This window comes from Sturnira hondurensis, unplaced genomic scaffold (genome assembly GCF_014824575.4).
Source record: "Sturnira hondurensis isolate 20B ecotype Veracruz unplaced genomic scaffold, ASM1482457v3 Scaffold0000880, whole genome shotgun sequence".
Taxonomy (NCBI): Eukaryota; Metazoa; Chordata; class Mammalia; order Chiroptera; family Phyllostomidae; genus Sturnira; species Sturnira hondurensis.
Genome location: NW_028073511.1, coordinates 11,667,889 through 11,692,822, shown reverse-complemented (window position 1 = coordinate 11,692,822; position 24,934 = coordinate 11,667,889). Strand labels below are relative to the sequence as shown.

Sequence of the window (24,934 nt, the reverse complement as noted above, 5' to 3'; positions counted from 1 at the left end):
CCTTCTTTATAGGTAACTGTCTCATTTTTTCTTGTTGTTTTTAAGATTCTCTGCTTATCTTTATTCTTGGGTAATGTAATTATGACGTGTCTTGGTGTGTTCCTTCTGGAGTCCAATTTCTTTTGGATGCTCTGAGCTTCCTGGACTTCCTGGAAGCCCATTTCCTTTGCCAGATTAGGGAAGTTCTCCTTCATTATGTTTTCAAATAAGTTTTCAATTTCTTGTTCTTCCTCTTCTCCTTCTGGCACCCCTATGACTCAGATGTTGGAATGTTTAAAGTTGTCCCAGATGTTCCTAAGCCTCTCCTCATTTTTAAAAATTCTTATTTCTTCATTCTGTTTCAGTTGAATTTTTATTTCTTTATTCTGTTTCAAATTGTTGATTCAACTTCCAGTTTACTTCTCTTCACTGTTGGTTCCCTGTATATTTTTCTCTGTTTCATTTTGCATAACCTTCACTTCTTCCTCCACTTTTCATCTGTACTCAGTCATTTGTGTGAGCATCCTGATTACCAGTGTTTTGAACTCAGCATCAGATAGGTTGGCTATCTCCTTGTTGCTTAGCTCTTTTTCTGGAGTTTTGATCTGTTCTTTCATTTAGGTCATATTTCTTTGTCTCTGTGCACCTGTTACATTGTAAGGGGTGGAGCCTTAGGTATTCACTTGGGCAGGGCAACCCACTTTGCTATATGTGGGGAAGGGGTTTTGAAAACCATACAATGTTTGTCATTCTTTGTAATGATATATTTTTCGAAGGTTTTTTTAAATTCAATATATTTTATTGATTATACCATTACAGTTGTTCTATTCCCCCCCTTCATTCCCCTCCACCCTGCACACCCCTCCCCCACCCTTCTCCCCTTTAGTTTATGACCACATGTCTCAAGTTCTTTAGATTCTGTATTTCCCCTACTATTCTTGCCCTCCCTCTATCTATTTTCTACCTACTGTCTATGCTATTTTCTGTACCTTCTCCCCGCTTCTGCTCCTCCCACTCCCCTGTTGCTAACCCTCCATGTGTTCTCCATTTCTATGGTTCCACTCCTGATCTAGCTGTCCTCTTGGTTTGCTTTTGTTTTAGGTGTGGTTGTTAATAACTGTGAGTTTGCTGTCCTTACACTTTTCATATTTTTTATCTTCTTTTTCTTAGATAAGTCCCTTTAACATTTCATATAATGAGGGCTTGGTGATGATGAACTCCTTGAATTTGATCTTATCTGAGAAGCGCTTTATCTGCCCTTCCATTCTAAATGAGAGCTTTGCTGGATAGAGCAGTCTTGTATGTAGGTCTTTGGATTTCATCACTTGGAATACTTCCTTCCAGCTCCTTCTTGCCTGTAAGGTCTCTTTTGAGAAATCCACTGACAGTCTGATGGGAACTCCTTTGTTGGTAACTGGCCCCTTATCTCTTGCTGCTTCTAGAATTCTCTCCTTCATTTTAATCTTGGCTAATGTAATTATGATGTGCCTTGCTGTGTTCCTTCTTGGGTCCAACTTCTTTGGGACTCTCTGAGCTTCCTGCATTTCCTGGAAGTCTGTTTCCTTTGCCAGACTGGGGAAGTTCTCCTTTATTATTGGTTCAAATAAGTTTTCCACTCACAGCTGTTTCTTTTCCCCTTCTGGTACCCCTATAATTCGGATGTTGGACCATTTAAAGATGTCCTGGATGTTCCTAAGCCTCTCCTCATTTTTTTGAATTCTTGTTTCTTCATTCTTTTGTGATTGGATGTTTCATTCTTCCTTCTGGTCCACTCCATTGATTTGAGTCCCAGATTCCTTTCCATCACTATTGGTTTCCTGTGCATTTCCCTTAATTTCATTTAGCCTTCATATGTTCCTTTAATTTGTGGCTAAAATCAACCAGTTCTGTGAGCATCCTGAGCATCAACCAGTGCCTTGAATTGTGCATCTGAGAGCTTCGCTATTTCCTGGTCACTTAGAGTTATTGGCTCTGGGGCTTTGAGTTCTTCTTGAGCCATATTTTGGACTGTTTGTGCCTGTTATGTATGAGGAGCAGAGCCCTAGGTGTTCACCAGGGCCGGGCCACTCAGTCACTGGGTTTGACACTGTATGTGGGGGCGGGGTCAAAGGAAAGCATTGGCGGGCCCCCTCTGCTGCCTCCTGCCACCACCACGGGCCATGCGGTCTGTCCCACTGCGCGCGAATGTGCAACTGTGGTCAGCCTGCCGCTGGGTTCGCCCGCTGGGGGCCTGAGTGGTCTGTTTCACTGCTCACTCCTTTGCTGGTTTATCTGCACGCGAATGTGGAACTGCAGCCAGCCTGCCGCCCCGAGCCCTCACTGGGTCTTCCCGATGCAGGGCTGCCTGGGTGCCTGGGGTCGGGAGATCTTTCTTGCCTTTCCCCGCTCCACTGCTGGTTCTGCCCCTCTTACCGGTCTGGTTGAACAATTGGTTGTTGTTGTACTTCCGTATAGTTCGATTTTCTGTTCTTTGGCTGTGTCTTTGTTCTCCAAACCTTCGTTGTATTCAGACTTGGTTGTGTGAGAAGGCACAGTGTTTCTACCTACACCTCCATCTTGGCAGAAGTCTGTTTTAATGATATATTTTTTAAAGTTTTTTTTAGATTTTATTAATTTATCTTTATAGGGGAAGGGAAGGAGAGAGGGAGAGAAATATCAATATATGGTTGCTTCTCTTGTGTCCCCTGCTGGAAACTGGCCTGCGACCCAGGTATATGCCCTGACTGGGAATCAAACCGTGATCCTTTGGTTAGCAGGCCTGCAGCAATCCACTGAGCTACACCAGCCAGGGCTTATAATGATATTTTTGACCAGAAATATATATTCCTTAATCTAGGTAAAATTTATGGCCAAACTAAAGGAAACTGCTGATATTTCACTTTCTTTTTTAAAAGGTTATCTTTCAGGAGACTTCTACAGTGATTATTAATAGTTTCCTCTTTTCCTATAGTATTTATTCAGGTCCAATAGGTTGCAAAAAGCTCTTTTATTTTTTGTTTATTTATTGTTTTTGTTTATTTATTGTTTCTCCTCTCCCCTTTAGCTACAGGACTCTTATTAGTATTAATGAGAAATAAGGAAGACAGCTGGTATCCAAGCCATCCTTGAGCTAGGATTTCTTCAAGTGGTAGGAAGACAGTCGTAAGGGTAGAAGACTGCATGTAGAAGGAAGTTAAGGAAGCTGATACTTGACCAACAGAGCCATCTATGTTAGTGATTGTTGGGCCGCAGTTTTTTCTGAAGTTACCAATGTTGCTATATGGAAATAAAGTGGCAAGGCCCATGTTCCCTTGCAATTTGTGTATGGCCCTTAAAAATGATAGAATCCCAAGACTTCAGGAATATAGAGGAGAGAGGGCGATGATCATGAATGAGCTCGTAAGCTTTTAGAAGACTCAATGAAAAAGGTCAGCTTGATTTTAATTATATTTTAATATGAAGTTTGGATTAATAATTTTGATAATTCTTTCTAATCTTCACCTAAAATTTTGCTAGGTGCTATAGGGTTTATAGAGCTAGACAGTCATATTTCATTAAATATTAATATCAAAGTTGAATAGCCACAGAAGACAAGAGTGCAAAATCAGTTATGAGGCAGGAGTATCTACTATGTCAATTTATGTTGGAATAGAAGTGGGGGTTGGTTTTCACTGGAATGACTTCTTAAAGGCAAAAGAACTTCAGTCAGTTTTTGCAAATGAGTAGACTGGAGGGCAGAATAAAGGTAGTGACATTTTATTTGAAAGCTGAGAAACACATTGCTGTTTCTTGAGATAATGAGCAGATTCCTTTGGTTGAAGCAGAGGATTTATATAAGAGAGTTAGGGGATGAGGTGTTATTTTTTTAGATTACGTTAAGGTTTTCTTTTTGGGTTATATATTCTATGTGTTTTGACAAATGTAAAATGGCATGTATCTATCTTGATAGAATCATACAGAATAGTTTCAGAACCCTAAAAATCCCTTTCGCTCCATAGGGAATGAATTTTAATCTAATATTCACAAAGACCTTTTCAGAACATTATGGTGACCTAGTGTCTGAAAAACTTTCCTCAACAATATAAACAGTAATAAAAGGATTAACTTGATTTTCCTGAACGAAAGGACTGATTTCAATTACACTGGTAATTTGACTTTGTTGTGACTTTGAACCTATGGCCTTATTTTTGTTTCTTTGAAATATATATTTTACTACAATTTCAGTTGTAAAATTTAGATTTAAGTGAACATTACTAATAAATCCACAATTCATAGGTGAGCTGACATTTCAATGAGCAGCTTTTCTATGTTCTGTTTTCTGTGAATATATTATTTTTGTTAAAAATAAAGTATATATTGTTTTTTATCCTGTTTTTTAAATCAATACATGATGAACAGAATTTCTTACAGTTCAGTGCTCTGCTATAATGTATTTTTTAATGACTGAATGGTATTCCACTATATGGGTTATAGACTTTTCATAACTTCATGGATTATCATGATAGCATTATTAAAAGTGGTAATATTGCTTCTTTATTGTTATTTAGCAGGTGAAGAACTAAGTGCCAGACAGGCAGGGGAATGTTATTTAATGAGAAGTATTTGGATTCAATCAGGAGACTTCCTTTTGTCTTAATTCAGCTTGTAACTCCATTCATTTATCTACTCATGAATTTTTTAATTTAATCTCCCTGAATCTTAGTTTCCTTGCCTTTAAAAGTTATTAGATGCTCTAGTGTTTTGTAACTATGAGCTTTCTATGATGTCATAGAAAAATAGGAACAAAGGGAAGACTAAATTATTTCATTAAAATTCTATCAATTGACAAATCTTTTACTTTATCTCTGATTCTCCTTCTCTAACCTCAAGTGCACATGTTTGAATTAATTATGATATTTGGTTCATAATAGATTCATACCATTGGCCCACAAGTGACCCCTTTTAATCTCTTTCTATTTGGGGTGTCAATGCTATATATTAGACATCTGTGAATTTCCCAAACACACAGTAGACTCTTTAAGGATGTCTACTAGTCAAAATCTAAACTGTCTTTTTTTATACATATGACATATGTTTTATTTACCATTTTGTTTCTAGCACTTACTGTGTCTGGTGCACACCACTTGCTCAATCAATGTAGGTTGCATGAGTGAATGGCCTTCACGTGAACCTGTTTATCTGGATGAACATTTATTGTCAAAACTTGTTAAAATGTAGACATTAGCAAAAGAGGCAGGTAATAAAAATAAACATAAGCCATTGAAATTAGTAGTGAATGTTAATTGAGAATAAAACAGACATTCACTAGGACAAGCTAGGCGACAGGGAAAGACTGAACAAAAATTTCATTAAATGTGAGTTAAGAAAACAAACAAAAATGAATAAAACCTTCACTGTTTTATGTTGTGTGAAAACACAATGCTTGGAACGTAGCACACTGGAGGAGTATATACTTTCATCTCTATAATAACACTGGGATGTTGGAGGGAAGCTTTAAATAGTGTCACTTTTCAAAAAGTTTAAAAGACTTCTCAGGGTCCCACAGCTAGTAAGTTACACCTCTAAGATTCACACTGAATTTGTCTGACTATAAAAGTGTGAGCCTTAATGGATGGTGATAAATTGTCTTAAAATTATATTATGGGTCTTCAGAAAATTTAAGAAATAATCTTTTCAAAATATCTTCATTATCTAACTGTTTGCTAATCAAGAAGGAAGACTTCCATTTTATAAATTCATGTATAGACAGCATATATAAACTCTGGAAATTTTACTTTTTCTTGAACTTCCTGGACATAGAATACCTTTGCTATTTCCGTATTTTCTACATGTGAGGCAGAAGTTTGACTTCATAGGCATTACACTTTTTGCAAAAGCCTTTTGGAATTCCTTTTTGAATGTTCCTGGTGGGAATTGTTGGTCGTAGTGCATTTCCTCTTCCATTTGGAGTTAAGTAGGTGATCTGTGCCACATCGCTGGTATACCTGATATCTTTTTTGTGCTATTACAGAATTATAGTAGAGGACACAGTGGATTGGCGACCCCGAGACAAAATTGTCCTTAGTTCCTCTTCTTATGAGCCTCACGAAGCAGAAGTCCTCACTGTAAAAGAAGTCAAGGGCCACCATGTCAGGATCCAGGAACGGCTCCAACACCGGCACATTGGTAAGGCTGTGCTTTGTGGTTAAGGGAAGTGAGTGAGCCGGGGGAACATCTCTGGTCTGGGACCTTGGATCAGATCACCATTCGGAGGAGACGGATAGTACCTTCTGATGTCCTAGAGTCATCCTAGGAGGCTTTATCTCTACTGCTTCATTAATTTTATTATCTAATTAAAATATTTTGATGTGAAGGGATTTTTAAACTTTTATTTATATTGGCAAGTCTGAAAGCAAAAATGGTTACAGCTCTTGTTCAAGGTCATTGGACATTTTCATGGCTAGGCCAGAATAAATCTCATGGGAGCTGAGTTTCCAGTTCATTTCCTGGCACTCTGAATTATACAATTACTTAGAATGTGGTAGTAATTGTAAATGATGATTTCTTTTTCCATACTTAGGAATGTGTATTTCCTGATATAAAATTCACTGTGTATTGACTACTACTGCTACAAAAAACAAACAAAAAAACAACAAATGCCCTTTTCTAGAAAAAAAATGTGCTGGATATTTTTATATGCTGTACACAGTCAAAATATATTGCACAAAATAATAAATAAGCATAACCATAAGCTTCCTGTTTCAGTGTTATAGATATAGCTATCACAGGAAATATAGGTAATTAGTCATAAAACATGGAAACAGAAGGGCTTAGGGGATATCTTTTTGTCTCCGATTTGTGAGAGAGAAATACATGTTTTCAAGAGGACTGTATCTAAAGCTATATTTAAATCATAGTTCCAAGGATAGTTTATTTTTTTTAAAAAGTGGCCAAGAATAGAGAAATCTTCAGTGATCCTTGCCAGTAAAGCTCCAGGTAAAATGCTGTGGAGGGTGTGAGACAAGCCAGCACTCGACTCTTCAGTTCCGCCACTGAGGAGGCTCCTTCAGGCAGGTCATCTTGAGACCCACCGTGGGAGGATGCTGCTGCTGCTGCGGTTTGTCCCTCTGCTCTCACATATTGCTGCTTTAGTTCTGTCATTGCTTCAGTTGCTCTGGGATTCCTCGTACTCAGGAAAGAAGTCCACAGACAATGCACAACCAAACACTGAGTCTCCCAGTGATGAGTTTAAGGAAGGAGGTTGGGGACCCCACTCATTAGTCAGGTCTGCCCTGACATCCCTGTGCCAGTCGCCTGCCCCAGTACCCACGGTTATTGAGAAGAAATGAGCTCTTGCTCAAGCACTCTCACTTGGATCTCAGAGACATAAGTAAACGGGCTTTTCATTTCTCAGCTGGCATTGTGGAGAAGGCCTGAGGAAAAGCAGACCTCAGCGTTGGTAGGACTTCCAAGGGGAAAGGAGTGTTAACGTTTGGTAGGTTCCCTGGGTCCCTAGCTGGCAATTTCTAAAATAGGTTTTTAAAGGTTTTTCTTCCCCAACTCTTTTGCCCCAGGAAGCGTACATATCATGGAGGATGGCCGAGCCATTCGTTTGGCTGCTGAGGTTGGACTTTTGACCCGAAATATCCAAATCCAGCCTGATACGTCTTGTATGGGGAGACTACTTGTGGGGTCCTTCAGGAAGTCCAGCAGAGAAGAATTTTCAGGTGAATGAAATTTTCAGTGACTAAATATTACCAATTGGAGCTTATGCATCTGAGCCACACAGAAATTCCAACTGTGAGAATTTTCCTTTGTCAAACAAAATGTTCAAGTTAGATTGTTCCTCCGTGCTCTGAGAAGCTATGACTTTTCAGTCCTAATCTGTGCTTAATTATCAGTGTGATGTTAAAATAATATACTAGCGATCGGCACATATGCACATTTTTACCTCAAAGAAAACATCTTCAGCAGATGTGAAATTTCCTCTGCTTTGAAATTATAGATGATTTAATGACCATTTGAGTTTTATCTCTTTCCTGAATTTCTATTACTCTTTCCCAGTAGCATGCTATATCTGATGGCAGGCCTCAGCTCACACTATAAATTACTAGTGTAAATTTAAATAAAAATGATTTCCATATTCTAGACTGCTTTAAGAATCAGTTTATTCTCTCCTGTGTTTTTCAAGTTTTAGCTCTTGGAATACCAGACAGCTATTTGATTAGTATCTATTTCTTAAACTTGTATTCCTTAAACATTATCTCAAAGTTGTTGTGTAGCCAAATAAATTTGGTAAAGACTATGTTTACAGGTCTAACTTAGAGATTCAGTGCACACATGAACAGAATAAAGGCTTTGAGAAAGCCTGGAAAAGAGGATCTAACCACTTCCAGTATATATCGAGCCTGGAACACCTTTTGTTGGCACATCTGTTCATCAGAATGACGAAGGGCAATGTTTAGACCTCAAATCAAAAGTCTGGGGTTTCTGGTCTATAGAACGAACTTTCACTCCATGAGCTGCCACTCCATCACTTCTCAACAGAAGAGATTTTGCTTCTCCATACCCCACCCCCACCAAAGGACACCTGAAGACATTTCTGCTTGGCACAACTTTGGTGTGGGAGGGGGCATTCTGCCATCTGGTAGGTAAGCATAAATGCTAAATATCCTATAATGTGCATAAGACAGGATCCCCATAAGAAAGGATTATCTGGTCCCAAATATTCCCCATGGTGCTGAGATGAGAAATTCTGCTCTAGAAGACTGAGACGAAGGCTGAGCCCTGGTCTTCTAGACATGAACTATCTTGAAGCTGATGAACATGGAGAATCAGGAAGGGAGAGCAAGGCAGGGCCTCTTTCAGCCTAAACTGCTGTCCCAGCTGCAGCCTGGTCACAGGAACAGGACCCATGACCAGTTCTAGTGGTACAGCATAAAGCCAGACAGGAACCCTCAGAAGGATTGACTTGGACCAGTACCTCTGGCATGGCTGATTGATCCAGGGTTTTTTAAATCTTCCCCAGGGGAAAGGAGAGACCTGTACTAAATGCCTCTTCTCAACCAGGAACTATGCTGGTTTCCATGCCTATTTCATCTCAGTTCATCCTACCATCCCCATGAAATAGTCACTTTTATTGATGAGGAAACAGAATCTGTAATAAAATTGCCTGCTAATTTGTACAATTCTGTCATGAGCTTGTAAAACTCTGTCATGCACTTGTAAACTTTCTGAGCATAAGGTTGGGTTTTCCTATCATGGTCGCTACTGTATGTATATTAGGTGCTCAATAAATGCCAATGAATAAAGTAAATGAAGAGTACAAAAAAGCTATCCAGTTAGAAAGTGGCAGAAGAAACATTCAAATTTAATCCTGATTCTTTTTTTTTTCTGTTGACAGAGGGGAAGGGAGGGAGAAAGAGAAGGAGAGAAACATCAATGAGTGGTTGCCTCTCACATGCCCACTCCTGGGGACCTGGCCCACAACCCAGGCATGTGCCCTGACTGGGGATCAAGCCAGTGACCCTTTGGTTCACAGGCCAGCACTCAATCCACCGAGCCACACCAGCCATGGCTGATCCTGATTCTGAAGCCCTTGTTAAATGAACTTTTAACTTTGTAAACATTTTGGATTTACAGAAAAGTTGCAAAGGTAGTGTGGAGAGTCCCTGTATACCCTTCATCCAATTTCTCCTACTGATAATATCTTAAATAACTCTGGTACATTTCCTAAAACCAAAAAAACTAACATTGGTGCTACTGTTAACTGAACTCCTGACATTATTCAGATTCCCCCAGCTTTTCCACTAGTGTCCTTTTACTATCTCAGAATCCAATCCAGGTCCCCACATTGTGTTAAGAACCTTTGCATTTCAGGGACTACTGAATGTCTTATGATGTTTTGGCCCCAGAATGTATTAGCCTATCAGATATAGAATTCTCTATGCAAATTTTAATGTGAGATTTGCTTTGACACCTTTTAAAAGATTATTTATACAGAGCTGCAAGATTCAGTTTATTTACAAATTTTAGTCATTTTTTTGACAATGACCTACAATAATAATCATGAACAACCATCTATTTATTTTTATTTTTTTTATCCTTGGCTGAGGACATTTTTTTCCATTGTTTTTAGAGAGGGAGGAAGGGAGAGAAAGAAACACTGATGCAAGAGAGAAGCATCGATTGGTTGCCTCCCATATGGGCCCAGACTGGGGATGGAACCTACAACCTAGGTATGTGCCCTGACCGGGAATTGAACTCACAAACTTTCAATTACAGGATGATGCTCCAACCAACTGAGCCACACTGGTCAGGGCACTAATAATCACTTATTAATCTCTTACTCTGTGCCAGATATTGTTTAAGTGTTTTAATCTCCATAGAAACACTATTCTTACCTTTTTTTTAGAATTGAGTCTGAGAAATTTGAAGAGGTTTAGTAACTTTTGGAAGGGAAACTCATACTCACACCTAAACCCTCTACTCGTATTGTTACACTACAAGGAAGGAAAAGCAGAGTGAGTCAACAGTCCTAAGTTTGAGTCTGTTTGTAAACCGTCAGCTGTTTCCCTCTTGCCCTCAGCTCTGAGCTAGCTATCTGAAAGTCCTGGGTTTGGCCTCCTCAGCTGTACTGATGGGGAAGAGGCTGTGAAATGCAGCTGATTGGGATCAAATTTTAGCTCTACTGCTTGCTAGATGTGTAATTGTGAACAAGTTTCTTAACCCCTCTAAGCCTGTTTCATTATCGGTAAAACAATGTTTCGTGGAGTGCATAAATGTACAGGTTCTCGAGCCAAACTGTTCAGTTTTGAATCCTGACTTGTGACTAACTATGTGGCTTAAGATAAATTACTAAATCCTTCTGGGTCTCACTCTCATCACCTGTAAAATGACAATAATGATGGAAGCTTCTTCATAGATTTTTATCAGGATTCAATGTGTTAAATGTATGTTTTAAAACAAATGACCCTTTCCATTTTGCTGTAACATCCTGCAGAGCCTGGATGTGGTGAGATCTGCAGGTGTACGTCAGGAGGGCCAGCTACGGATGTTCCATGGTTACAGGGCAGAAAAGCAGGCCAGAACTCAGTGGTCTTGCTTTTAAATTGGAGATCTTTGTCAGTTTCCTCCTTCTGACCAGCCATATCCAGCAACTTGTCCTCCGAATTGTGATTTTCAAAAGGAAAAAGTAGAAAAATACTCATGAACAGAACCATTGCTTGGTTCTCTAAATGCATAAGACACTTTATGTATGTACTATTAATTAGTTTTCAGTCTTATATAAAACTATCAATTATAACTAGACAAATATGAAAATAAAAACCCTAATTAAAATAATATGGATATTATTTTGGCTGAGGAATAAATTTTCATTGTTTTGACTGAGATTCTTGAGCCACCTTCCCTTCTGCAAAGCGAGGTAGTTATGTGTGGGCCCACACTGCCTTTGGTGTCCTTCGTGCCGAAGCTCTAGGTGGAGACAGGTCGGACAGCCCTTTCAGCTCTGTGTTATTGCTGAGGGACACTACATGACATCCAAAGTGATAGCACCAAGCAAATGGCTTCTGGGGGTTTTATCATTCCTTGACTATGTCCCTGCCATCTAGCAGTGTCTTCTCAGTCAGTGTCATGTGAGGATTTAGATGTGCTGGAATCCTACTGTCTGTTTGACATGAAGAAAGACACTCATCCCTCCTACTCACAGTGGCTTGGTTTTTCCTGGCAGCTCATCTGCAAGGGCTCTAGTCTCTTGTCTGTGAACGGCGGTGGGGAACGTGAAAAGTTTAGGCTGGACTCCCTCCGACCTTTAAATACTATTACTGAAACACTATGGGTCCCTACAATTTTAATGAGAGAAATAAGGTGTTAGTTTACTTTTGGCAGTACCGTTTAAAGTATGTATTTTTTAAAGTGAGGGGCCAAGATGCTGACTAACCCAGCTAAGGGCGTATGACTGATACTGGCATGTAGCTGCAGCCCAGTCACCTCACTCTCAATATAAAGTTCCTCTTTTGATAAAGTTCCCACTCTTCCCTGTGTGTTTGCGTGGGGTCAGTAGTACAGCCTCTCCATCTGCATGCCTACATTCAAGTCCTAGTGTGTTACTTACCTTTCCCTCTCTCAGTTTTCTTATCTGTAAAACTGGGATAATGGCTGTACTTACCTCAGAGCACTTTCGGGAAAGTTTAAAGAGGTTATATCCCTATATGATATATATTATGTACCATATATATCTAAATTGTGATATGCCTAGGGTATATAGAAACACATATAAATATATTAAACATAAATTGTGAAGTTTCCTCTGCTTTGAAACTGTAGATGATTTAATGACTACTTGACTTTTACCTTTTCCTGAATTTTTATTCTTATTTTCCTGTAGCATGTTATGTCTGATGTCAGGAAACTTATATATATATGTAATTTGTTATGTGTATATATATATATATATATCTTATGTATATATGTAATATATATATAAACTTTTATATATATAAGTAATTTGACAGAAGTAGGTTTACAATTGTGAGTATGTGAAACAGTTTATTTTTATATTATTATTTATGAATTATTGTATTTTCCATATGGACAACTGTAAGTCTACTTTTGCCCACCCCTGTGTATATGTAATAGAACAGTGCCTGATACATAATCAGTGCTATATGACAGTTACATATTATAGTTTCCAGTTTACCTCAGTTTTTCTGATAATCATGTTACTATTTTACCAAGAGTATACACTGACATATTAGTGCTCATTGTATTTTAAAATCAATCTATATATTTACTTTATATTGTTTTAATAATATTTACTTATAATAGTCCAAATAAAATTGTTAGGAAGACTAAATAATTCAGTAACCTCTCCTGATATAAAAGATGCCAAAAATTTAATTATTACGAAAAAGAGAATATAGTGTGGCAAAGATGAAAATACAGTTTTATAGACTCTTAAAATAATTTTATAAATGTAATCTTTCCTCTATCATGTCTTAATGAAGAAGCATGTATCAAATGTCAAATTTTTCACTTATGTCATACTCTTAAGAAATGTTTAAAATGTTTTACGGAGTTGGCTGTTATATTTTTTCGTACAATATCTTTGTGGGTGGCTCTGACCTTTTCACGTGGGGTCACTGAGAAACAAGGGGGGAGGCAGGACTGTGAGGTGAGTGCCCAGGAATCCACAGTCCCTTCATTCTGACCCAGGTCCTTGACCCAGCCCTGCAGGTAGATGCATGGGCCATTAGGCTTGGTGTGCCCATCTCCAGCGTCCATCTACTTTCTCTAGCTTTCTCTTTCCCCATCCTGTGTCCAGACCCTTCAGATCTCACATGAAACNTTTAATTATTACAAAGAAGAGAATATAGTGTGGCTAAGATAAAAATGCAGTTTTATAGACTCTTAAAATAATTTTATAAATGTATTCTTTCCTCTATCATGTCTTAATGAAGAAGCAGGTATCAAATGTCAAATTTTTCACTTATGTCATACTCTTAAGAAATGTTTAAAATGTTTTACAGAGTTGGCTGTTATATTTTTTCGTACAATATCTTTGTGGGTGGCTCTGACCTTTTCACGTGGGGTCACTGAGAAACAAGGGGGGAGGCAGGACTGTGAGGTGAGTGCCCAGGAATCCACAGTCCCTTCATTCTGACCCAGGTCCTTGACCCAGCCCTGCAGGTAGATGCATGGGACATTAAGCTTGGTGTGCCCATCTCCAGTGTCCATCTGCTTTCTCTAGCTTTCTCTTTCCCCATCCTGTGTCCAGACCCTTCATATCTCACATGAAACTTTTCTAGGCATTAATGTCATATATTAAAAATTCATATTTTGTTAGTGAGACTCACTGGCATGAAATATTGTGCTAATGCTAAGAATAAAAGATTACATTTTAATGAAAAATTTGCATATTCTGATGCCAATCAGTGCACCATCTGTCTGCCTTTTGTGGAGAAGAAAAACATACCTGACCATATGCATTTTGTTTACAGGAATCCTTCAACTTTTAAATGTAGAAATTCAGAACTTTGGGTCACCATCATTTTCATCCATTGAATTCACTAATGTGTCATCGGGATCCTGGATAATATCTTCTAGTCTGCACCAAAGCTGCGGTGGGGGCATTCATGCAGTTGCCAGTCATGGGATCATTTTGAATGACAATATAGTGTTTAGCACAGTTGGCCATGGCATTGATTTGGAGGGTTCAGCCTATTCTGCCTCTAACAACCTTGTGGTTCTGACGACACAGTCAGTGTGCTCCACCGTTTGGGTGGCAGGAATCAAAGTGAACAAAGCAAAGGACATCAGCCTTCATGGTAATGTTGTGGCAGGATCAGAGAGACTTGGCTTTCACATCCAAGGCCAGAGGTGTTCCTCTCTTGAAGCTCTTTGGTCTGACAACGTGGCCCACTCAAGTCTTCATGGTGTTCATCTCTATAAGGAAAGCGAACTCGGCAACTGTACTTATGTCTCTGGCTTTTTGGCCTTCAAGAACTTTGACTATGGTGCCTTGCTGCATGTGGAGAACGGCGTGGATATAGAGAACATCACTCTGGTGGACAACACTATTGGTCTTCTGGTGACAGTGTATGTGTCTTCTGTTTCACAGCATTCCATCGAAAATGTGCAGATCATGTTTAGGAGTTCAGTCATTGTGGCCACTAGCTCCTCTTTTGACTGCATTCAGGACAGGGTTAAGCCTTCCTCTGACAACTTGACATTAGCAGACCGAGCTCCTTCCAACCCAAGAGGGGGTCGAGTTGGCCTTCTGTGGCCTGTCTTCACCTCAGAACCGAATCAGTGGCCTCAGGAACCATGGCACAAAGTGAGAAATGGTCATTCAATTTCAGGAATCACAAAACTTCAAGGTAGGATGCTTGGGCATATCCAAACAATGTAATTTTGTATATCTGTGCATAAAATTTTGATAGCATCCTGAAATTGTCAACAAGAGGTTGTAGGGTAGTCTAGCACTTGTACAATTGACCACCTACCAGGTATTGATAACCACAATGATAATTTACAATGTCAATGAGTGATTGATTCCTTTAAAAGATTACTGCTTTATACATGTTGAAGAGTTTTTATAGCATTTCATTTGGTTATATAACATTTCTTTTAGTTAGGAGTTATTTTTTCTGTTATACAAAGGAAAAAAGATGGATACAGAAATTGTGTCCTACCAAGGTTGTTTACTAGTTGGTAGCCAGGATTAAAGTCGAAGTCATACCACTACCTTCTCTTAGATCTCTTTGGTGATATTTTAGTTATTCCCTATGGATTTTGATCAAACCTGCCATGAAAGATATTGCTCTTAAGGCATTAATATGTTGAAATCCTCTTTCTTGTATTTTGCAAACAGTAAGTCATGTCTTGAAGAATTACACACAGTTAAGTCAATGTTTATGTAAACTCTTGGGCATATAGTAGCAAAAATATTTTAGTTGTGTAGTTTATAATTGTGGACGGTAGTTTATACGATATAATATCTTACATTTTTTTTTCAGATGTCACCTTTTCTAGTTTTGTGAAGAGTTGCTATGATGGTGACCTGGATGTCTGCATTCTGCCCAATGCAGAGGGCAGTGGAGTCATTCATTCCATCACAGCAGAGAGGACCAAAATGCTAAAGATCAAAGATAAAAACAAGTTCTACTTCTCTCCTTTACAAACCAGGTACCAGTTTAAAAATTTATACCAAGCCACGTCTATGAAGTATTTGGCAATTCTTCAAATCCTTAAATGTGTTTTAAAAAGAATAAAATCATCAGTGGAAATAGAAATAAGTCCTTCTGGAAAGATATGTTAGATTAATTGAATGCCCCCATTCTTTACTTCTGTGCCCGTGTGCTTTGATGTATGATTTTTGTGATCACTCTCGCTAAGAGGCTGAGGCTATTTCTCTCTCTTAAATCTCGGCTCTGCCACATGACTTTCTTTGGCTAACAGAAGGAGCAGAAATGATGCAGTGCAATTTTTACTGGTATTCTTTTATCATTTTGTCTTTACTAGAAATAGTTCTATAGAATGTTTTCAATCACTAGAAAAATTTTAGCTTAATTTTTTAATATTCTATAGAGTATAGTGTCACTAGTCTTCAGAAGGAAGCTTAGGAGCCCTTGTGCAGGGACTCATGGGGAGAAGGAGACCATGTCAGGAGTCTCTGAACTGAACCGTGTGGCTCAGACAGATATGGGTGCTCAGATCAGGTGTAACTATTATTCTTGAACATGGGATCTGGGAGTTTTATTCAAGTGTCCGAAAACTAGATACAGCATTATTTTTGGTGTACAAAGGAGTGGGAAAATCAACAGTAAGGGAAATGGGTTACATTTTCTTCCTCACAACATTAAGGAAAACTCCTTTAGTTGCAAGAAATGAATGAAGAAAAATGATCCCACTTGGCAAGTTTATGTTTTTGCCCCCAAATCTGCCTCTTTAAGACACCCATTCCTAAGCCACTTTTGTACCTAAACATTATCAAGTATGCAATTTGGGTTGTTCTACTCTCTTTCTTCTGCTGTCCAATTTTCCTTATGTTCATATATTACCTATAGGATGAAATAGTTATAAAGCTAAATGATACTAGCATCTGATTCTTTTTTTTAGTCAGTCATTTCTTTACTACCTATGATTTATAATTAGAAAAAAAACCCAAAAGCCTTCAGATGTAAAGGATAAAGGACTGACAGGAAATTAAAATGAGCAAAGCAGGTTACGACAGCAGAATACCAACTTCGTTGGTCCCCCTCAGGGCCACCACGGGCCCACTCTCCCTTCACAGGTAGCAGTTTCTGATGTATTCACGGCACACAGAGGTGTCTTCTTTCCCAAGGGGCTGCATGACACCTTGGCTGGCCTGGATGTGGGCCTGGAAGATCTCTGTAGATTTTCTGTCTACTCTTGGAGGCTGGACTTCATAGATACTATCTTGTGAGAAAGCTGAGACGGGTGATAGTTTTATAACTTCATCTGGGCACCTGGAACAGAGCTGCTGGCTGCTCTTGTCTGGTTTGTGTTGACTCTGACCCAGCTGAACACATCTGATTCTTTGTACTATTAGTACCTAACACATGGTTGGCATGCAATAAATATTTAACATTATTACTAATAATACCCGAAAGCATTGGACATAAATTCATAATTCTCCATAATTCAGTGTTATAATGGCCTATTATTTGTCTATATGTCCCACCTGACTCTAAATTCTGAAAGTGTGGGGACTGTGTCTGTATTTTTTATCACTATTCTCCCCAACCAGTGTAGAGTAGTTTTTCAAAAGATATTTGTTAAATGAGAATATCTAATTTTACCTTGTTTGCATATAGAGCGAATATAATAGACATTTATAATGATAATCTTTAAATACTGCAAGGCTCCAAAGTTCCATAAAGAGATGATTACATTATTTTCAGTAGATATGAGAGTTAGGAGCAGTTTATTGCATCTTACTACTTAGAAGATTAGCAATCTATGTAAAGATTATATGTCCAGAGAATTCAGGTAGCAGTAATGTTTTTCTTCTTGATCATATAACAGGAAAATGACATTTTCTATAAAGTTTTATTTAATATCTACAAGTATGTAACACATTATTAATAACAGAGTCCTGTTGAATTTATTTTTCATCAGATTGGTAATACCAGTATGTTTTCTTCTTTATTGCTTATCATACAATGAGAGTTGCTTTCTGTCTATCTCTACAGGAAAGATTTAGGGACACTGGGCTGCCCTGAAGCAGACTGTGAAAGTCCAAGAAAATATCTCTTTAAGGATCTGGATGGGAGAGCCCTGGGTCTACCTCCACCAGTTTCTGTATTTCCTAAAACTGAGGCAGAATGGACTGGATCCTTCTTCAACACAGGTTGGTTATAACCGGACTGGATGCCTCCGGTAAATGGAGCATGTGTGTGAAGGAGCTGGTTTGGTTGTGTTGTCTAGTGAGAAGAAAACATCTTGGAGAGGAACTGAATTCCAGAGTTGGAGCCCATGCTTATATTTTGCTCAATTCACCTGCATCACGGGAATGTTGAGTGATGAAGAGATGTGACCTCCTGATGAAGAGTTGGGGCCTCCTTGAGATTGCTGTGTCTATGTCAAAGGTGCAGATTCTCAATACTAGTTCTGTGCACAGGTGAGGAGAGAAGTACTCTCAGTGGCTTGGTCACTGGGCCTGAAGCCGCATTAGTGCAAAGTGTTTCACAATGTCAGCCATAGAGCCAGCTCCTCTGTTTTCCAACTCTACCTTTCTCTTCCAGCAGGACTTACGGGCTTTCAATCTGGAGAGGCTGGTGGAGTAGCTGGCATGCTGTGTGCCTTCCTTTTCGTTTTGTAATTGATGCTGGGAGGTTAGGAAGGAGCTGTGATAAAAATTCCTTCTTCTTCTTGCTTATACAAACACAACCAGTTTAGCTATCAGTTTTTATAGCTGCACCCCAGGAGATTATTGTCCTCTTACTTCTACAAACAATGAGACTCTGGGTTTTTGTTTGAGTTCAGGTAGAGGCTGCTGCAGGTAAATCTAAAGCATTTGCCCTAGGGATTTTTCCTATTTCAGTGGTTGATTCTTCAGACTTCTCTCCTAGTCTTCTTTCCTTTTTCAATATTTGTTTGTGTTTCAGGACTATGTCCTCAGATTTGCTTTTCTCTTCCTAGTCTTGCTTCCAAGTTCAAGGTTAAAATACCATTCAATGCTGCCAACTTCCAACTTATATCTCCAGCCCAGACTTGACCCTGAACTTTGGTCTGGTATATTCAGTTCATTCCATTGGGGAGTATAACTGGCATTTCAGACTTAACATGACCCCAAATGGGATCCTTCATCTCTGCCCCCATCTATAACTTGCTTCTTCCCTATCTGACTCTACCTCAGTAATTGGTTCCATCATTTATGAGGTTATTTAAGTAAAATATCTAGAAATAATTATTTATTCTTTCTGTAACCTAAATTCTTCCACTGCTAACCATCATCATCTCCTACCTGACAAGGTAGTGGTATTCTGTTTGTTCCCTTAATGCTCCTGTACCCGATAGCCTGTTTTTTCAATGATAGCCAGAATGATCTTTTTAGCTTTCCAGTGGCTTTCTATCTGCACCCCACCCTGCTGCAGCAGCGTGAAATCCAAACTACAAGTTGTGTAGCATCTGGTTCCTGCTCACTTCATATTATATAGTATCCCTTTTATTTACTCATCATTGTCTCATTTTTCTTTAACATGATAAACTTATCCCTACGTCAAGGCCTTGGCATTGGCTATTTCTCCTGCCAGAAATATCCTCTTCTCACTTGTTTGCAGGCGCAGTGCTTTCTGTTCAAATGATAACTCCTCAGAGAAGCCGTCCCTGACCGTCCTATCTAAGATAAATGGTCCTCCATTATACTTTACCCTATCTGCTTATTTTTGTCCCAGTTCCATTACTTGGAATTATATTATAAATGTACTTGCTTACTTGTGGACTTACTGCTAGCCATTTTCGAGTACAAGTGTGATGAGGGCAAAGATTTTATCCCATTCATAGTTATATATTTGGGGGATGAGCATGAAATATTAGTTGATGAAGTGATCAAGTGAATGTATTACTGATAATTGAGGAGACCTTTGATGCTGTTTTCTGCAAACCATTCAAAACATACAGAAGAAACTGAGGCCTTCAGGCCACTGGTTTAACAGTTAATTTGTGATACAAAATCCTAGAACCAGGAAGATACCAGGTATCTCTTTATTGTTTTCACCTTTCTTCCATTTGAACTGCTACTTCTTTATAGCATTTGTCATTTAAAGGAGTTTTACATAAGTCTTTTAATTACCATAAAATTTCATGCTTCAACACTTTTTAAAACATTTCTCTCAATTTTTTTTCATAGGTCGAAGGCTTATGTAACAGAGTGACAAACTGTGGGGGCTACAGTATAGGTTTCCAAAAGTCTGAGTGCATGAAACATGCTGAGTAAATACTCATTTTGATATGTTGACTATAACCAGCAAATACTTTTTGCATAGAAGAATGAAATCCATAGAAATGCCTACATGAGAAAATAGATGCAGAATAGTAAATTTTTTAAAAATGATAGGCAGCTAGTCTCCCATTTATCACTAGTTCTATTCAAATAGCTTTCTGTAGTTAGTTGTTCTATTGGTTTTAAGAATCATCCCACTGTTACAAGTGTTCTGCTATTGAGAAAACAGCCTTACACTTTAAAATAAGTACACGATAATTGTGAGGGTCTTCTAAAGTTGTGGGTTTTGGTAAGCAACCCATTTCTGTGAAATCAATATCAAGGGATATATTATTACAGAGTATTTAATGAAAAATACGTTTCAAATAAGAATAATGACTAAAGATAGTGTCTTAATTTGGGTTGCCCCAGAAGCAGACTCTGACACAAAGCTTAGAATTCACATAGTTTATGGGGGGTGGGAGGATGAACTCAGGAAAGCAGAAAAGGGGAGAAAATGAGACAGAGAAAGCAATGAGGCCATTAAAGGGTGTGTCACCAAACTGGTGACAGTGTCACCACTGTAGACAGCTGGAGCTCAAGTATGTAGAGCTCAGGTGGGGAACTCCAGGCGACCGTGGAACGTGACCCAAAATTATCCCAGCTGGGTCAAGAAGAGGTATTTTTATCAAATCCCTATTCATCTCTTATTGAGAGATGCTACTGAGGACATTACCTCTCTAGCCCTTTGGCTTTTCCTAAACATAGGCCAACTGTGCTTTTTCCCACAGTGAGAGGAAAACCTTTCTCAAAAGGGAACCATGGGTTTCTGTAGTAGCAGTCTTTTGTTTGTGAAGGTGAGTGCCAGAAACATACGGTGTGGCTCTGAAATGTCTGTTACAAACAGGAGCTCTAAAACGTCTGTCAAATCCTCCATGTGTTAATACTAATGTTCTTTTGATGATCTTTTAGGTGGTTGTTTACCTTGTGTCATAAGCACACTATTTAGGCACAAACATTTTCTTGCTCCTGGTTGCAATGCTGTATATTTCATTTTCTTCTCTCTCTGTCTTGGATCTGAAACCTGATCCAATGATGATCAAACTCCAGTAGGTATTATATAATTATATGCCATTTACTATCACTGTGTGGACAAGCAGGAGCATGTATGTTGAGTGGCTGAATGTATATAGGCAGGTATAGCTGACTGTCTTAAACTTCTGATGTCTTATAGCTTTATAAGATTTTAAATGAGGTTGCTGTACTAACCTCTAGAATTCCCACAGTAGGATCTGCAGTTTACTGCACTAAAAATACAGTCTGTGTCCTCTTGCAATGTAGGAGACAGCACATAGTAAATGGTGCCTTCTGGGTGCTAACAGGACTGCAGTGTTTCCTTTGACTTCCAAATACGAGCAGGCCCCTCCTTCCCAAATTCAAGTCTGAATATTTATTAGACCATTCTCTTCTATTTTACTTTCCAGTTCCTGTTCACAATTTGGTGAATAGGAAAAGTACAAATTTAATCTTGGGAGAATGAATGTCTATTTCGTATTTTCTGTCTTCAAAACAAGAATCTATGATCTTCTATAAAGCAGTGAGAACAGTGCAGCAAAGATGAAAATGAAGACTACTGGAACCAACTCCCACATTTATTCCAAATGGCGTTAAGTCTAACACACCCTTATATCCTTTCTTGATTTTATTGAGAGTTTGAAATCTATCATCTTTGATGTTTAGTTTTAACTTGAAAAAAAGATTTTATTTGCAAATAGAAGTTCATATGCAAAATTATCCACACAGACACATATCTATAGATGCCCACATATTGTCATATACTCCAGCATTCGGAGCAAAAATTATCCATGTGGATCAGCTATGAAAAATACTGTGCCAGTGGGTTTTTTATCTGTGCAATGCAGTGTGTGTTGCCAGGGGAAAAGTGAGCTGTTAATTTTGTTTTGTACTTATCTGTAAATTGGCATTGGCAGCCAACTTTGAAGCATGCGTGACAATAGAGTACAAAGCAACTAATCCCTAGAAGGAGATCCTCTAAGAACTATTTGCATTTTATTCTGGAAAAAATTTATTTTGATTACAGAGGTATTTGATAATCTGAAAATCCAAAATCATGCAGAATAACAAAGTCTTGAAATGAACATCCCATTTAAGTAAGACTAGGTAGATATCAAAGCTTCACACTCTGTTTCTTATTTACTTCCTGTTTGTGCTGGGTGCGAAGTGCACCAGTGTGGAGCACTGGTGTTGTTGGGAGAGGACTGAAAAAAGTCAGAGCTTTAGTTTCAATGACAGATTACAATTTCTCCGATGTGAAGAAGACAGTTGAGGGAGATGAAGTGGAAACTGGCATGCACTGAGCACCTTTAGTGGGCTAAGCACTGACGCTGGCATTTTCATTCATTTGGAACATGCATTTTGACCACCTACTCTCTNGCGAAGTGCATGGCATCACCTCTCAGACCAGTTCCTACATGTGGAGCACTGGTGTTGTTGGGAGAGGACTGAAAAAAGTCAGAGCTTTAGTTTCAATGACAGATTACAATTTCTCCGATGTGAAGAAGACAGTTGAGGGAGATGAAGTGGAAACTGGCATGCACTGAGCACCTTTAGTGGGCTAAGCACTGACGCTGGCATTTTCATTCATTTGGAACATGCATTTTGACCACCTACTCTCTACTCCACCAGCACCTTCCTAGGGATAGGAGTATCGTTGTGAAAAAGATAATGTTCCTGCTTTTATCAAACTTACGTTCCAGTGGAAATATATGAATAAATAAGTAAAAATATTGCACTAGAGATGAGGGTTATTAAAAAGTAAAATAGGATTTTGGGCTAGAGAGGTAGTTTGAGGGATGTGTGTTTGTGTGTGTGCGTGTGTGTGAGGAAGCTGCTATTTGGATTAGTTACATTTCCAATGAGACCTGAGTGAGGAGCGGGGAGTCACACTGCTCTGAGCAGAAGGAGGAGCCTTCGGGGAGAAGGGCCAGCCAGAGCAGTGGTTCTAATACATGAATGGCCTCGATGTGTCTGAGGGGTGGGTGGAAAGGAGGTCAGCGCCACTGGTATGTAGTGAATGAAAGGGGGATAGTTGGAGCTAGCCAAGAGTCATCTTCTTTATAGGCCAGGTTAATTTAATAAGATGATGTTGGAGGGTTTTAAGAAGGGTGGTATAGGATTTTATTCACTCTCTGGGAAGATCATACAAGCTGCTATCTAGTGAACAGATAGTTGGTGGGAGCAAGGCTGAGAGCAGGCAGTGCAATTAGGAAGCTGAAGTTGGGGGTGGGGCAAGAAATGCACTCTCTCTTGAGTCATTCTGTGCTGGCCCACGAACTCTCCACAGTGAGATAATTACAGAAATTTATCATTTAGAAACATAACAATCTGACAGAGTAATTTTAGTTCTGTTGAATCTAATAAATAAAACTTGGGCTTTTATTTTGTGTGTCTAATTGTCTGGTAAGTTACACTGTATTTCTAAAACTATGGGTCCTCAAAGGACTGGAAAGTTTAAAACAAACAAGCAAAACAAAACAAAAACCCCCTGTTCTCCTGCCAAACCTTCTCCAGTTTAGGGCATGCCTGTGATATGCTTAGGGCAGTGGCTCCAAAGCTGCTTTATCATCTGAATCATCTAGGACGTTAAACATCCATTTTTTTGTTGAGGGGATTTCGAGTCCATAGGTGTTTATGAGGCCAGAGCCTTTGGGCTTAAACACACATGCGCACACACAGCCTCCCCGAGTGATCCTGCTGTGCTTAGGTTGGGGAATCACTGCTAGAGAGTTGTATGCTTCCTTTGAAGTAAGTAGGCAGGATGTGAAGAAGACAATTAATACTTTTAACTTAAAAAGTGGGCAGTTTGAATTTCTCATGAAAAACCAAGAATCGCGTTCTGTGCCAAATACCAACAGACATAAACACACTTGCTTATATACACACTGGATCTATTTCCGAAAGGGAAAAGAACATTCACTAAAAAAAAAAAAAAATACAGAAGTATTTACAATCTGAATTAAGGCTTTCGACATAAGAATATATCAAACTTGTAAAAAAATGTAGATATTTCTCCTGTATTGAAGTGAGTTGAGTGACCTCAGAAATGTCACTTTTATAATACATCGCTGGCTAAAAATGGGTGCAATGCTAAGTTTATTTTTTAAATTCTATGTTGAATCATTATATTAAAACCCTAAATTCATGATAAGCTTTTCCCACACTTTTCTTGACCTTATTCCCAGAAAAGTGCTGGGGTCTAATCAGGATTTCTGACCTAAGTCACCTCCAGGGAAGGTGAGAGTTTCTCATTCTTTACCACGAGAGGGTAAGAAACATTTTTCAAATTTTGTTACTTCTTAGACGCCTATCGAGAAAGTAAGTTATAAACCATTGTGGAGACCTTAAAAGTGACTGGCTTCAAATCAAAAATAAAAGATTAGGTAGATAAAAAAGAAAATAAAGCTGGCATTTGACTGTCAGCTCACAGAGTGATGAAGTGGTTTCTAACTGAGTAATGGGAAAGCGCCAGTAACGTGGAGATGCAGGCTCAGTGGCTTTAGAGAGAGTGGCTAGCATTTTCTCAACTCTGTTGCTAGAAGTTGAAATGTGTCCTTCCTTTAAGTTTTCTAGTCTTCTCTTTCTTCCCATTTGTCCTGGGAATGACAGCAAGAGGGTATTATAAAATGGGAGAAGGGAGGGAAAAATGAGAGGACAGAATGGAGAGAGGAAACAGTTGTCAGAAAATTTGTCTGCAAATATCTGTGCTTGCAGAGCAGTCTTTTTCTTCTAGCTGGAGGGGGAAATACCATTCTCCTTTCCCAAGCAATTACAGGCCCCAAAGATTGAAACTTCGTATATAGCTCTTTAATCTCAGCAGATATTTATGGTTAAACATTAGACTTTTAGGATTCCAGATGTCAGGGTATTAAAATATAAAGGCACAGTGGAGTCTCAGAAAATATTAGAATCTTTGGAATATGTGGCTGCAGGGATTCTTATCCCAAGCAGAGGAGAATAAAGCTCTCGGTG

At 38.8% G+C, this 24,934-nt stretch overlaps 1 protein-coding gene across 4 annotated transcripts in view; it reads left to right on the top strand.

Moving 5' to 3' along the window:
* The window catches only part of PKHD1 (PKHD1 ciliary IPT domain containing fibrocystin/polyductin), a 457,981-nt gene that overhangs the window by 320,262 nt on the left and 112,785 nt on the right, over window positions 1-24,934 (top strand). For all 4 annotated transcript variants that reach the window (XM_037054718.1, XM_037054725.1, XM_037054714.1 and 1 more), the window contains 5 exons: window positions 5,969-6,123; window positions 7,512-7,664; window positions 13,938-14,816; window positions 15,456-15,624; window positions 17,655-17,812. In XM_037054718.1, coding sequence (XP_036910613.1) covers window positions 5,969-6,123; window positions 7,512-7,664; window positions 13,938-14,816; window positions 15,456-15,624; window positions 17,655-17,812 — 1,514 coding nt within the window. The remainder of the gene's footprint in view (window positions 1-5,968; window positions 6,124-7,511; window positions 7,665-13,937; window positions 14,817-15,455; window positions 15,625-17,654; window positions 17,813-24,934) is intronic.